Source organism: Leptodactylus fuscus, chromosome 3, assembly GCF_031893055.1.
Source record: "Leptodactylus fuscus isolate aLepFus1 chromosome 3, aLepFus1.hap2, whole genome shotgun sequence".
Lineage (NCBI taxonomy): Eukaryota > Metazoa > Chordata > Amphibia > Anura > Leptodactylidae > Leptodactylus > Leptodactylus fuscus.
In genome coordinates, this window is record NC_134267.1 from 73,583,038 (window position 1) to 73,599,165 (window position 16,128).

The 16,128-nt window shown below is 44.9% G+C and overlaps 1 protein-coding gene across 1 annotated transcript in view; it reads right to left on the reverse strand.

Moving 5' to 3' along the window:
- EGLN1 (egl-9 family hypoxia inducible factor 1) overlaps positions 1-16,128 on the reverse strand; it is a 79,789-nt gene that overhangs the window by 38,751 nt on the left and 24,910 nt on the right. Inside the window, exon 3 of the mRNA XM_075267795.1 lies at positions 392-528. Coding sequence (XP_075123896.1) covers positions 392-528 — 137 coding nt within the window. The remainder of the gene's footprint in view (positions 1-391; positions 529-16,128) is intronic.

Below are 16,128 nucleotides of genomic sequence, written 5' to 3' on the forward strand. Positions count from 1 at the left end.
TAATAACTTTTTTTGCCGATTTAAAAAAAAAAATAAAAAAAAAATCAATACTGGTATTGCGTTTTTCCTTTTAAATTTTTCGCCATGCAGCGTACAGTATAAGTAACATGTTACCCTTATTCTGTGGGTCGGTACAGTAATGGCGATACCTCATTTATAATATTTTTTATGCAATACTAATTCTGCAGAACAAAGACACGTTTAGGGACATAAATCAATGTTTTTTTGCATCGCCATCTTCTAAGAGGCGTAACATTTTTATATGCATAAAGTAACAAACCCATTCTATTGGACCACCTCAAAAAAAACCCTTAGTAACCAGAAAACAATTTCCCCTGCAAATTCACACATTTGGTAACCGGCAATTCTGTCATATAATGAATAAAGTTACCTTGTAGCAAATGCAGGCTGAACTTCATGAGGATTGCGTCGATCTGACCAAAAAAACAGCAGTCTGTCAAATTTAGGTTCGATGTCGGCAAACTGAGATTTGCCTTCAGGAAAGATTCTAAGCACACCTCCATTTACCTATAATAAAAATAAACGTGTCATTATATAAATAGGAATCATTCACTTCCATGAAGGTGTACAAAAGAACAGGTGGTTGTATATAACATAGATGCTGATGTTGGGTAAAGACTAGTACATAAAGTCCAACCTCCATGAAGCAGATAACTGCGCCATTCTAGGAGATATTGTCACTCCTTAGGGAGAGACCACCATATAGGTGTGTGGAGATTCATTAAGCCTTTAGCACTCTACTTCGCAAGAAACCATGGGAAGAATATGTAAATCTGTCTTCCATGATGTAATTAGGAAGTCAGAAGCTGCCTCATTGTTGCAAACCAATAGAGGGCGCTCACTGGAATGTGCAAACCTGTCTTCCCTGATGTAGTTAGGATGACAGAATTCCAGTGATATAACCCAATAAAGGCTGCTCCCTTTAACATCATGTTCGACCTTCCAAGAGGCCTTTATTTTGCAATGACGCTGGGATTATTACCAGGTATAGTCTCTCAATCGAGGACGGCCGTTTCAATGTACTTGCATCTCATCAGCTCGATGTAGAGAGGACTATAACCTGGTAGAGGTGAGAGGCTTAGACAGGGTTAAGGGGATATTATCACTCCTTAGGGAGAGACCACCATATAGGTGTGTGTGGAGATTCATTAAGCCTTTAGCACTCCACTTCGCAAGGAACCATGGGAAGAATATGCAAATCTGTCTTCCATGATGTAATTAGGAAGTCAGAAGCTGCCTCATTGTTGCAAACCAATAGAGGGCGCTCACTGGAATGTGCAAGCCTGTCTTCCCTGATGTAGTTAGGATAACAGCATTCCAGTGAAATAACCCAATAAAGGCTGCTCCCTTTAACATCATGCTCGACCTTCCAAGAGGCCTTTATTTATTGGGTTATTTCACTGGATTTCGCTAAATCAGAATCTACGTCTACAAAGCTATGCCACCCTTCTTACTCACCTCCATACTCACAGAAATTTTCAACATGGTACTGGGCCCCATCCAACTGAAATATGTATCAAGATTTAAAAAGGCTAGTGAGCACCCCCCCACGTCATACCTCTGAAATGCCCCTCTGTAGCTTGTACACCAAAAGATATCCTCTTCCACACGTCCTGTAACGCCTATATTTTCTGTAGTCTCGCTCCGGGTGGTTGAAATCTTCTGCATGCATAGTAGCACTCCATTCTGTGTGGTACTGCGCATGCCCAAGCACCATTTTGTTGTAGAGAACTGCATGGTCTACTGACCTGACACTGCTTGACAGTGACCTAAATCCCACTCGCTATAAGGACCTTTATTATTATAACTTGGTTCCAGATTTAGTTATGTTTGTGATGCTAGGTTCACACCTGCGTTAGGGAAACCTAATCTGCTGAAAAAGCGGTTACCCGCAATCCTATTGACCAGTGGTTCTCAACCTTTCTAATGCCGTGACCCCGCAATACAGTTCCTCATGTTGCGGTGACCCCATTCAGTTTGGAACACACGTCCATAACGGCGTGCGTTCCAGCTGAATAGCGCTGCTGCAGACAGTAGCGCGGCTTCTCAGTGGCTAAAGCCATCAGAAATATGTATTTTCTGATGGCTTTAGGCATACCTCCCAACTTTTGAAGATTAGAAAGAAGGACAAAATATGCGGCGCGCTGCGGTGAATTTAGCTCCGCCCACTTTTATGTTAACTCCGCCCATTCTCATTCATGTGCTCCCACACAGTATAATCCTCCTATAGTCACCCGGACATTATATGTCCCCTCGCCATCTCTCCTCCAGTTTCATATAACCCCTTCATCTGCCCCCCGTTTCATGTCCCCCCTCCATCTCTTCCCCCAGTTTCATGTCCCCATCTGTTCCCCAGTTTCATGTTCCCCCATCTCTGCCCAGAGCTTCATGTCCCTCCATCTCTGCCCCCAGTGTCATGCCATCCCTCCTTCATCTGCCCAGTTTCATGTCCCTCCATTTCTGCCCCCAGTGTCATGCCGTCCCCCCCCTTCATTATGTTCCACCTTAATGTTTAAAACCAAAAAAAAAAAACACTCACCTTCCATCGCTCCCCCGCCACCCGCTCACTCATATAGTTTTAGCCGCGATGTGCAGTCATCACATCGTGGCTACACATACAGAAGCCGCAGCACAGCGTTAAAGCAGGAGCTGGCTGTGACAGCTCCTGCTTTAATCGCCTGTGTGTTCAACTCATCGGCGTCCTCCGGGCGCCGATCAGTTGAAACCAGGACATACCTCCCACCGACCGGGACGGTTGGGAGGTATGCTTTGGGCGACCCCTGTGTTTTGATCGTTCGACCCCCGCAAGGGTCGCGACCCACAGGTTGAGAACCACTGCTCTAGACTATAACGGGGTCTGCCGGGTTTCCATCTGAAAAATGCAGGACTTGCAGGATTTTTCTCTCTGCATTTTTTAAGCAGATTCGGGGATGGAAACCCTAAACATAGAGCAGGCTCAGGTGTGAACCCAGCAATCCAACAATAAAGTGATGACATTAGATAATAATAGTCCTGTTATGTTTATTATTTGCAAAAATTATTTGAAAATCAATATTAGATGGAAAAATATTTCTCAGCATAGCGACTTTTCCTTTTCCATGTATCATAAATACTTAGAAGGTTTCATACCACCATGTTTCTCCAAAAATAAGACAGGGTCTTATATTATTTTTTGCTCCGAAAGACGGGTAAGGGCTTATTTACAGGGAATGTCATTTTTTTCCCCATGAACAACAATCCACTCACCAGACCCACTTAGGCTGTTCTTACACGACAGTAAGTTCAGTCCACAAATGGTCCGTAATTGTGGGCTCTCAATTGTGGACACATTGTATTCAGTGCGGCCTCTCACACCACCGGATATTTTAACAGTGTTGTGTTGTGCCGTGACCGGGGTCCTCACTGAATACCACATGTCCGCATAGTCACGGACATCACGGCACGGACTGTCCCATAGACAAGGACATCTACGGAATGACTTTTTGAAATGAAATTTAAGACTTGCTGATCAGCAAATTGCAGACCGCAAAACAATTTAAGGTTGCCAAGTGCTAATGGTGGATGGGTTCTCACTAGAGATGAGCGAACACTGTTCGGATCAGCCGTTCTGAACAGCACGCTCCCATAGAAATGAATGGAAGCACCTGGCACGTACACTTTGCCGGCGGCCGGTCGCCGTGCCAGGTGCTTCCATTCATTTCTATGGGCGTGTGCTGTTCGGAACGGCTGATCTGAACAGTGCTCGCTCATCTCTAGTTCTCACACATAGATCTGTGTCACTCCTGTCTCAGGCACCTTGTCATTGCTGCAGCGTTGCACTTCAGCAAAGTCTAACAGTTGGCTCCCCCTGGTGACCGCAGGCAGCCACAATGTATTCATGCAAGCAAGACTACCTGATCTCTGTGTGAGAAACCAACACTACTGGTAGTCAATCCTTATTGTTGTAGAGAACTCTCTCACTTGTGCCATCTTGTGCAGATAGCTTCCTTAATCCCTTCCAGCTGATGTCAGTTTTTGACTTCCTGACAGAGCTCGATTTTTCAAATCTAAAATGTGTCAGATTATGCAGTAATAACTTTGGAACACTAACTCAGCAAAGTAATTTTGGTATTGTTTTTTCGTGACACATTGTACTTCGTCTTAGGGTAAATTTTGGTTGATATGTTTTGTGTTTAATTATGAAAAAATAGGAAATTTGTGGAAGTTTTGAAAAATATGCATTTTATCAAGTTTGAAATAGTCATACTACTAAAGTACCATCTAATGTACCAGATCTCTGCTTTATGTTGGTATCAAACTTTAGTAATCTTTTTTATTTTTTATGGACATTATAAGGTTCCCAAGTCAAATAACATTCAAAATTTTCAAGAGCATTTCCTAAACCCATTTTTTAATGGTCTAATTCAGTTATGAAGGGGTTTTGAAAGACCCCAGTATTAGAAACCCCCATAAATCACCCCATTTCCAAAACTGTACCCCTTAAATAAGCCAAAACAACACATACCAAGCATTTCAACCCTATAAGTGTTTAACAGGAATTAAGAAAAAATGGAGGTGTCAACTGATATATGGGCACACAGCAAGACGCAGAAGACAAGGAGCACCAAGGAGCTTTTGGATGGCAGATCCTGCTGTGATAAGTTTCAGGCACCTTGTCTCATTTACAAAGCGTTTGAGGTGCCAAAACAGTGGAAACTTTTAGAAACATTTTGGAAAATAGACCCCTCGAGGAGTTTATCAATATAGTATAGTGAGCATTGTGACCCTTTAGGTTTATCACTGAATTTATTACCATATTGACGTGAAAATGAAATAATAATAATACATTTTATTTATATAGCGTCAACGTATTCCGCAGCGCTGTACAATTTGTAGGGTTCAAATACAAACAGAAAGATACATTACAAAGAAAGTCATTTCACACAATGGGACTGAGGGCCCTGCTCGCAAGAGCGTGGGAGGTTCTGATAATAGAGGATGTAAGTGTTAGGTCACTGAGTGAACGGAGAACACGCGTTGGGCCGTAAACAGAGATGAGGGAGGAAATGTAGGGAGGTGCGGCATTATGGAGAGCCTTGTGGATGAGGGTGATAACTTTATATTTTATTCTATAATGAATAGGCAGCCAGTGTAGCGACTGGCACAGACCAGAGGCATCGCTGTAGCATCTAGATTGATAGATGAGCCTGGCTGCTGCATTCAGAATAGCTTGTAGAGGGGAGAGTTTAGTGAGGGGGAAGACCGATTAGTAAGGAGTTACAGTAGTCAAGGCGAGAATGAATCAGAGAGACAATAAATGTCTTTAATGTATCTCTGGTAAGGAAAAGGCGTATTCTGGAGATATTTTTGAGGTGGAGGTGACATGAACATCCGAGTGATTTAATATGAGAGGTGAAGGAAAAGTCTGCGTCAAACATGACCCCGAGTTAGTGGGCCTACTGCCTAGGAGATATAGTAAGGCCTGAGACTACAATGGATATATCAGGGACAGATCTGTTAGATGGTGGAAACAGTAGTAGTTCAGTCTTGGAGAGATTTAGTTTCAGATAGAGTGAGGACATGATATTTGAGACAGCAGAGAGACAGTCGTTGGTGTTTTGTATGAGTCACAGGAAGAGGTGTATAATTGGGTGTCATCAGCATAAAGATGGTACCTGAAGCCGAATCTGGCGATGGTTTGTCCAATGGGGGCTGTGTAGAGAGAAAAGAGCAGGGGGCCTAGGACCGAGCCCTGAGGAACCTCAACAGCAAGGGAAAGAGGGGAGGAAACAGAGTCCGCAAATGATACACTGAAAGTGCGGTCTGAGAGATAAGAGAAGAACCAGGAGAGCGCAGTGTCGTTGAGGCCGACTGAGCGGAGCATAGTGAGGAGGAGTTGATGGTTTGCACACTCTTGGCATTCTCTTGATGAGCTTCAAGAGGTAGTTACAGGAAATGGTTTTCACTTCACAGGTGTGCCCCGTAAGATTTAATAAGTAGGATTTCTTGCCTTATAAATAGGGTTGGGACCATCAGTTGTGTTGTGCAGAATTCAGGTGGATACACAGCTGATAGTCCTACTAAATAGACTGTTAGACACTGTTGGGGATTTATTCAAAATTGAAGGCATACTCAACCAGCATGGCTACCACAGCATCGTGCAGCGACATGCTATTCCACCCGATTTGCGTTTAGTTGGACCATCATTTATTTTTCAACAGTACAATGACCCCAAACACACCTCCAGGCTGTGTAAGGGCTATCTGACCAAGAAGGAGAGTGATGAGGTGCTACGCCAGATGACCTGGCCTCCACAGTCACCAGACCTGGACCCAATCGAGATGGTTTGGGGTGAGCTGGACCGCAGACTGAAGGCAAAAAGGCCAACAAGTGCTAAGCATCTCTGGGAACTCCTTCAAAACTGTTGGAAGACCATGTCAGGTGACTACCTTTTGAAGTTCATCAAGAGAATGCCAAGAGCGTGCAAAGCAGTAATCAAGGAAAAAGGTGGCTACTTTGAAGAACCTAGATTATAAGACATATTTTCAGTAGTTTCACACTTTTTTGTTAAAGACGACCTTTCATGGGTTTGGGCTCAGGCAGTTCTATATACTGCTGGAAAGCAGACAGTGCGCTGAATTCAGCGCACTGTCGGCTTTCCCGACCTGTGCTCCGGGTAAATTGATATCGGTACCGATACCATAGCTCTTTATATTCAGAAGGGCGTTCCTGACAGTTTGTCAGGAACGTCCTTCTGCACAGCAGCACCTATTGCGCTGTACAGTATAAGAGGGGAGGAGCGCCCCTCCCTCTTCTCACAGTGCTTGTCCATAGAAGAGTATTATCAGGAGGGGAGGGAGGTGTTCCTCCCCGCTCACACTGTACAGCACGATAGGCGCTGCTGTGGAGAAGGACGTTCCTGACAAACTGTCAGGAACGCCCTTCTGACTGTGAAGAGCTACAGTACCGATACCGATAGCTCTTTACCCAGGGCACAGATCGGGAAAGAATTCAGCGCACTGTCGGCTTTCCAGCAATATATAATACTGCCTGTGCCCAAACCCATGAAAGGTCCTCTTTAACCCCTTCCCGCCGATGGCATTTTTTGATTTTCGTTTTTCGTTTTTGACTCCCCTCCTTCTAAACCCCATAACTTTTTTATTTCTCCGCTCCCAGAGTCATATGAGGTCTTAATTTTTGCGGGACAATTTTTTCTTCATGATGCCACCATTAATTATTCTATATAATGTACTGGGAAGCAGGAAAAAAATTCAGAATGGGGTGGATTTGAAGAAAAAATGCATTTCTGCGACTTTCTTACGGGCTTTGGTTTTACGGCGTTCACTGTGCAGCCAAAATGACATGTCCCCTATATTCTGTGTTTCGGTACGGTTCCAGGGATACCAAATTTATATGGTTTTATTTACATTTTGACCCCTAAAAAAAATTCCAAAACTGTGTTAAAAAATTTTTTTTCTAAAAGTCGCCATATTCCGACGGCCGTAACTTTTTTATACATAGGTGTACGGGGATGCATAGGGCGTCTTTTTTTGCGGGGCCGGGTGTACTTTTTAGTTCTACCATTTTCGGGAAATGTTATTGCTTTGATCACTTTTTATTCAAATTTTTAGCAGAATTAAAACAGTGAAAAAACGGCGGATTGCCACTTTTGACTATTTTTCCTGCTACGGCGTTTACCGAACAGGAAAAATATTTGTATAGATTTGTAGAGCGGGCGATTTCGGACGCGGGGATACCTAACATGTATATGTTTCACAGTTTTTAACTACTTTTATATCTGTTCTAGGGAAAGGGGGGTGATTTGAACTTTTAATACTTTTTATATTTTTTTATATTTTTTTTTTTACTTTTTTTTTTTTTGCATTTATTAGACCCCCTAGGGGTGTTGAACCCCAGGGGGTCTGATCACTAATGCAATGCATTACAATGCTAATGCATTGCAATGCATTGCAAAAAAGCATCATCTCTTTTGCAGGCTGTATACACCAGCCTGCAAAAGAGAGAATTTGCAGACTGGCTCGGAGCCCTTAACAAGGCTCCCGGCTGTCATGGCAACGGGGGGGGGTCGGCCCTGGAGCATGCTCCAGGAGCCGGCGATCCCTGCCAAAATGGCGGCGCCCATGCGCCGCCGGGAAGATGGCGCCTCCGGCGCCTTTGACAGCAGCGCCGGAGGGGTTAATGCCTCCGATCGGTCCGGGGACCGATCGGAGGCATTAGAGCCGGTTGTCTACTGCTTGAAGCAGTAGACACCCGGCGGCTATGACGGCCGCCCGGCTCCCGGGCGGTCGCCATAGTTACAGACCCGACACGCGCCGTACTATTACGGCGCATGTCGGGAAGGGGTTAAAGGGGTTGGCCACTTTCAGACCAATATTGACAAACAAATATACAATAAAAAGATATACAATTTTCCAATATACTTTCTGTATCAATTCCTCACGGTTTTCTAGATTTCAGCTTGCTGTCATACATTCTGTTACTTCTAGAGCAGGGGTAGGGAACCTTCGGCTCTCCAGCTGCTGTGAAACTACAACTCCCAACATGCTCCATTCACTTCCATGGGAGTTCCAAGAACAGCAGAGCAAGTATTCATGCTGGGAGTTGTAGTTTTGCAACAGCTGGAGAGCCGTACGTTCCCTACCCCTGTTCTAGAGGATAAAACTCTGACCATGGTCATGTGATTTACGGACCATGGTCATGTGATGAGCGCACAGGTGCACAGCTGATTACCAGGCAGATGTCTGATTATTGTGCTGTGATTATAACGAGCGGCACCTGTGCTCATCACATGACCATGGTCCGTAAGCTGAAATCTAGAAAACCGTGAGGAATTGATACAGAAAGTATATTGGAAAATTGTATATCTTTTTATTGTACATTTGTTTGTCAATATTGGTCTGAAAGGGGCCAACCCCTTTAAGTATATAATTCCACATGTGTTAATTCATAGTCAGACCACAACCAGATCCTGCTGTACATGAGATCCACTGACAAGCCACTCACACAGCAGCCCCACCAGATTGGTCTCTACAACCATCCTTAAAATGGGCCAGTCACCGGGCCACCGAATACACCAACGCGGCTAACTGACCCAAAATCAAGGAACTGCTCACAAACTTCTATATGAGCTCCTACCGGCCAGACCAAAAAGGTGTCACCCGAGCAGTGAAGGACTTCAATAACATCCTGTACACAAAAGCAGAACTAGCAGGCCTGAAACAGACAAAGCCCAAGAGACCTACTAGCAAACAGTCTCACAAATGGTTTGACAGCGACTGCAAGGCTCTACGTCGTTCTCTAAGGGCAGCCTCCAACCAGAAACACAGAGACCACAACAACAGAGAGGCGAGGGAAGCCTACAACAATCTATGCAAGCAATGCAAAGACACCCTCAGAGAGAAGAAACAGAGATACCTCTCCCACAAAATGGAGCAACTGGAGGACTCCCTCAAGGACAGCTCATTCTGGGAGACCTGGCACCATATGGGCACAAAGCCCAAGAAAAACTCCCTCCACATCCAAAATGTCAATATTTGACTCAACTACTTCAGAAGTCTCTACAAAAACATCCCAGAAGAAGACCTAACCCCAGAACAGCAACAGATAACCACCAAACTGAGGGATATGGAGAAAGTAATCAAAGACTTCCAGAACCCTCTGGACTCACCAATCACCATAAAAAATATACAGGAAAGAATTGCCCTGCTGAAAGGCAAAAAGTCCAACGGCCCTGACGGCATCCTACCAGAGATGATCAAATATAGCCCTCCAGCAATACACGCGGCACTGGCAAAACTATTCACCCTCATCCTCAATACCGGACACTTCCCCCAAGACTGAAACAAAGGCCTCATAACCCTCATCTACAAGAATGGAGACCAATATGTGACCCCTACAACTACAGTCATGGCCAAAAGTTTTGAGAATGATACAAATATTAATTGTTACAAAGTCTATTGCTTCAGTTTTTCTAATGGCAATTTGCATATACTCCAGAATTTGATCAGCTTAACAGCAATTACTTGCAAAGTCAATATTTGCCTAGAAAATGAACTTTATCCCCCAAAACGCATTTCAACATCATTGCAGCCCTGCCTTAAAAGGACCAGCTAACATCGTTTCAGTGATTGCTCCATTAATACAGGTGTGGGTGTTGATGAGGACAGGGCTGGAGATCAATCTGTCATGATTAAGTAAGAATGACACCACTGGACACTTTAAAAGGAGGCTGGTGCTTGGCATCATTGTTTCTCTCCTGTTAACCATGGTTATCTCTAAAGAAACACGTGCAGTCATCATTGCACTGCACAAAAATGGCCTAACAGGGAAGAGTATCGCAGCTAGAAAGATTGCACCTCAGTCAACAATCTATCGCATCATCAAGAACTTCAAGGAGAGAGGTTCCATTGTTGGCAAAAAGGCTCCAGAGCGCCCAAGAAAGACCAGCAAGCACCAGGACCGTCTCTTAAAAGTGTTTCAGCTACGGGATGGGGCTACCAGCAGTGCAGAGCTTGCTCAGGAATGGCCGCAGGCAGGTGTGAGTGCATCTGCACGCACTGTGAGGCGGAGACTCTTGGAACAAGGCCTGGTCTCAAGGAGGGCAGCAAAGAAGCCACTTCTCTCCAGAAAAAACATCAGGGACAGACTGATATTCTGCAAAAGGTACAGGGAGTGGACTGCTGAGGACTGGGGTAAAGTCATTTTCTCTGATGAATCCCCTTTTCGATTGTTTGGGACATCTGGAAAATAGCTTATTCGGGAAGACGAGGTGAGCGTTACCACCAGTCTTGTCTCATGCCAACTGTAAAGCATCCTGAAACCATTCATGTGTGGGGTTGCTACTCAGCCAAGGGAATCGGCTCTCTCACAGTCTTGCCTAAAAACACAGCCATGAATAAAGAATGGTACCAGAATGTCCTCCAAGATCAACTTCTCCCAACCGTCCAAGAGCAGTTTGGCGATCAACAATGCCTTTTCCAGCATGATGGAGCACCTTGCCATAAAGCAAAGGTAATAACTAGATGGCTCAGGGAACAAAACAGAGATTTTGGGTCCATGGCCTGGAAACTCCCCAGATCTTAATCCCATTGAGAACTTGTGGTCAATCATCAAGAGATGGGTGGACAAACAAAAACCTACAAATTCAGACAAAATGCAAGCATTGATTGTGCAAGAATGGACTGCTATCAGTCAGTATTTGGTCCAGAAGTTGATTGAGAGCATTCCAGGGAGAATTGCAGAGGTCCTGAAGAAGAAGGGTCAACACTGCAAATATTGACTTGCTGCATTAACTCATTCTGTCAATATAAGCTTTTGATACTCATAATATGATTGCAATTATATTTCTGTATTTGATAAAAACATCTGACAAACACGCATAAAAACCAGAGGGCAGCAGATCATGTGAAAATATAATATTTGTGTCATTCTCAAAACTTTTGGCCATGACTGTACAGAGGGATCTGCGTCAGCAGCACGCTGGGGAAACTGTTCAACAGCATCATCAATAACAGAATCCTCACCTTCCTCAAACAACACGGGGTCCTCAGCAAGAGCCAAGCAGGGTTCATGCCAAACCACCGCACTACAGACCATATCCACACCCTGCACAGCCTCATCAAGACCCACGTCCACAACACCAGAAGAGGAAAGATATTCGCCTGCTTTGTGGACCTTAAGAAGGCGTTCGACTCAGTACGGCACCCAGGCCTGCTCCTAAAACTCCTAGAGAGTGGACTAGGAGGAAGAACGTATGACGTCATCAAGAGCTCCAACACCGGAAACCAGTGCAGTGTGAAGGTGAATGGGAAAAGGACAGTATACTTCCAACAGGCCCAAGGGGTCAGACAAGGCTGTAGCCTGAGCCCAACACTCTTCAACATCTACATCAATGAACTGGCTACAGCCCTGGATGCCTGACCAACTCCAGGCCTCACCCTGAATGACCGTAAGGTGAAGTTCTTGCTATACGCCGACGACCTCCTACTTCTGTCCCCCACCGAGAAAGACCTCCAAGAAAGCCTATCAGTGCTGGAAAAATTCAGCACCACATGGGCCCTACCCATCAACCAGAAGAAGACCAAAGTCATGGTATTTCAGAAGAAGGGCCACAACAAAGCCCCCACCCCACAATTCACACTGAACGGCTCCACACTGGAGAAAATCAGCAGCTACACCTACCTGGGGCTGGAGCTCAACCAATCAGGAAGCTTCAAAGCAGCAACAGAAACCTTGAAAGGAAAAGCCTGCAGAACCTTCTACGCCATCAGAAGACAACTGTACCACCTCAAACCACCGGTGAGGGTCTGGCTCAAGATATTTGACCCAGTCATCGCTCCGATCCTTCTCTATGGCAGTGAGGTTTGGGGTCCAGCCACCTACCCAGACCAGTCAAAGTGGGATTCCAGCCCAGAGACCTTCCACATGGAGTTCTGCAAGTACCTCCTCCATGTCCACCGCAGCACCACCAACATGGGATGCCGGGCAGAGCTAGGCAAACTCCCTCTATGGTTCACCATGCAGAAGAGGGCGCTATCATTCTGGACTCACATACAAGGCAGCAGTCCTGGCTCTTACCACCACCAAGCCTGGCTAAGCCACAGAGCCCCGAGAAAAACTGATACCCCCCAACCAAGCATCAGCCATCTGCCAAGCCAAAACCCCCAACATGCCCTGAACAAGGAGGAAGAGGAAGATGAGACTCCATGGACTGTTATACCCCAAATCAACCACCCCCCCATGCTTTACTTTACCAAATATCTATTTGGACGTGCCAATAAAGCCTGTTTGATTTGATTTATCTTCCTCCACTCCACTTCCCTGGCTGGGAACAGCTTCTAGGTGACTCTGAACTATCCAAGAACCACCCTGTTTGGAGGGACATGGATGACAGCTACAACTTGCACTCCCTTTGACCACAGCAATCTTGTTGAGTGGTTCCAGAACAAAATCATCCTGTCTGAAATTCATCCAGCCAGATGACAACTATTGGACTATCCTTTTCTTATATTTCTTTTTTTTTTCTATGCTTCTGTAAGTGGACACATGAAAATGGCCGCAGACATGTGCAGTCAGCTCTGCTGAAAGCCTGACAGCAGAGCCGACTGTGCATGCCTGGAATTTATATGCAGAATCGTAGAGTGGCATGCCAGAAGAACAGTTTTCAAGCAGCACAGGGGACGCCACCAGTGCTGTTTGAGCGCAGGGGAATGTCCGCAGTGCTGCGAGAAAACTCATTTGTATAATGAAGCAAACTGGGAATATCTACTGGATGGCAGTGTGGAGAGTTCCTAAGGTAGAAGAATAACCTTTCTTAAGGCCATTCCTACATGTTAGTAGTAAAATATGAGATTCTAATAAGAGAATCCATTTATTTAGTGCCTTTTACCTTACTCTCCCGCTCAGTGACTGCCTCCACTAGGCCATCAATCCCTTAAATCCCTTCCCGCCAAGGGCATTTTTCGATTTTCGACTCCCCCCACTTCCAAAGCCCATAACTTTTTTTTTTTTTTTTAAGTTTCCTCTCTTCGGTCTTAATGTTTGCGGGACAAATTGTTCTTTATGATAGTACTATTAATTACTCTGTATAATATACTAGGAAGGTGGAAAAAAAAAAAATTCTGAATGGGGTGGATTTGAAGAAAAAGTGCATTTGTGAGACTTTCTTACGGGCTTCATTTTTAAGGTGTTCACTGTGCAGCCAAAATGAGAAGTCATCTGTATTCTATATTTCGGAACGATTCTAAGGATACCAAATTTATATGGTTTTATGTACATGTTAACTCCTTAACCCTCTGTCAGCTGCAGGTAAAATTCTAACACAATCAGGCCCTTTAAAAACCTTATAGATATCTAATTATTAAAATTTGACTCTAAAAGTAATCAATGACCTTCCTAGGGTTGTACTAAAAGAGAATACACAAAATACCGTATATACTCCAGTATAAGCTGAATTTTTCATCCCAGTTTTTGTCCTGAAAAAGCCCCCCTCAGCTTATACTCGAGTCAGCAAAAAAACAAATAAGTTCTAAATCACTCCTTTCCCTAGAATACTTACAAAAGTAGAAAATTTACTGTGAAACACATACACATTAGGAATCCGTGTCTGAAAGTGCCCGGTCTACTGAATATAGGGTATCTGCAGTGCTCCTGTTCCGTCAGGAAGGGGTTAATAGGAGCACTGCAGATACCCTATATTCAGCCAGACTGAATTCCAAGTGGGGAGGGGGAGGGGAGAAGAAAAAAAAAAAAAAAAATCAGTCCTCAAGCTCAGGGAAGGGGCAGACAGACAACCACAACACCCAGCACCTACTGCACCCAAAAACACCGACCATTTTCGTTTTTGAAATTTTCCAGTAGCTGCTGCATTTCCCCCCCCAGGCTTATATTCGAGTCAATAAGTTCTCAGATTTTGTGGTAAAATTAGGGGCCTCGGCTTATACTCGAGTATATACGGTAAGTTACCAAAAAACCTTATTAACAAAAAAACATATTTAAACAAAAGTACCACAGTTTTAAAATATCAGCAAATAGCCTCAGGTTTACATGACATACAGTGTTGGCCAAAAGTATTGACACCCCTGCAATTCTGTCAGATAATACTCATTTTCTTCCAGAAAATGATTACAAGCACAAACTCTTTGGTATTAATATCTTCATTTATTTTGCTTGCAATGAAAAAACACAAAAGAGAATGAAAAAAAAAAGTCAAATCATTGATCATTTTTAGAGATGAGCGAACAGTGTTCTATCGAACACATGTTCGATCGGATATCAGGCTGTTCGATGTGTTCGATTCAAATCGAACATCACGTGGCAAACTCCAAAAAAATTCGATTCCCCTCCCACCTTCCCTGGCGCTTTTTTTGCACCAATAACAGCGCAGGGGAGGTGGGACAGGAACTACGACACCGGAGGCATCGAAAAAAAAATCGGAAAAAGTCACTGGCTGCCGAAATCAGGTGACCTCCATTTTAGACGAATAGTGGATTTCAAATCCGGGTCATATGAGAATGTGAACTTTGTGACTATGAGACAGGGATAGCTGTACAGGCAGGGATAGCTAGGGATAACCTTTATTTAGGGGGGAATGTTATTAAAAATAACTTTTTGGGGCTCTATCGGGTGTGTAATTGTGATTTTTGTGACAAACTTTTTCCAATAGGAATGCATTGGAGTACGGAACTCGACCAATCAGCGCTGGCTCTGCTGGAGGAGGCGGAGTCTAAGATCGCTCCACACCAGTCTCCATTCAGGTCCGACCTTAGACTCCGCCTCCTCCGGCAGAGCCAGAGCTGATTGGCCGAAGGCTGGCCAATGCATTCCTATGCGAATGCAGAGACTTAGCAGTGCTGAGCCAGTTCTGCTCAACTACACATCATCTGATGCACACTCGGCTCTGCTGCATCAGATGTAGCAGAGCCGAGTGTGCATCAGATGTAGCAGAGCCGAGTGTGCATCAGATGTAGCAGAGCCGAGTGTGCATCAGATGTAGCAGAGCCGAGTGTGCATCAGATGTAGCAGAGCCGAGTGTGCATCAGATGTAGCAGAGCCGAGTGTGCATCAGATGTAGCAGAGCCGAGTGTGCATCAGATGTAGCAGAGCCGAGTGTGCATCAGATGTAGCAGAGCCGAGTGTGCATCAGATGTAGCAGAGCCGAGTGTGCATCAGATGTAGCAGAGCCGAGTGTGCATCAGATGTAGCAGAGCCGAGTGTGCACACTCGGCTCTGCTACATCAGATGTAGCAATCTGATGTAGCAGAGCCGAGGGTGCACTAGAACCCCTGTGCAAACTCAGCTCACGCTAATAGAATGCATTGGCCAGCGCTGATTGGCCAATGCATTCTATTAGCCCGATGAAGTAGAGCTGAATGTGTGTCAGCCAATCGCGCTGTGCTGAAGAGCCAGGAGGAACGCCCCCCTCCCTCCCTGATAATGCTCGTCTATGGACGAGTACTGCGAGCAGATGGAGGGGGCGTTCCTCCCGGCTCTCACAGCACAGCGCGATTGGCTATGCTGTGAAGAAGGACGTCTCTGACTGAGTGTCAGAAACGCCCTTCTGACCATAGAAGAGCTACGGTACCGGACCGTAAGCTCTTCACACTGGGC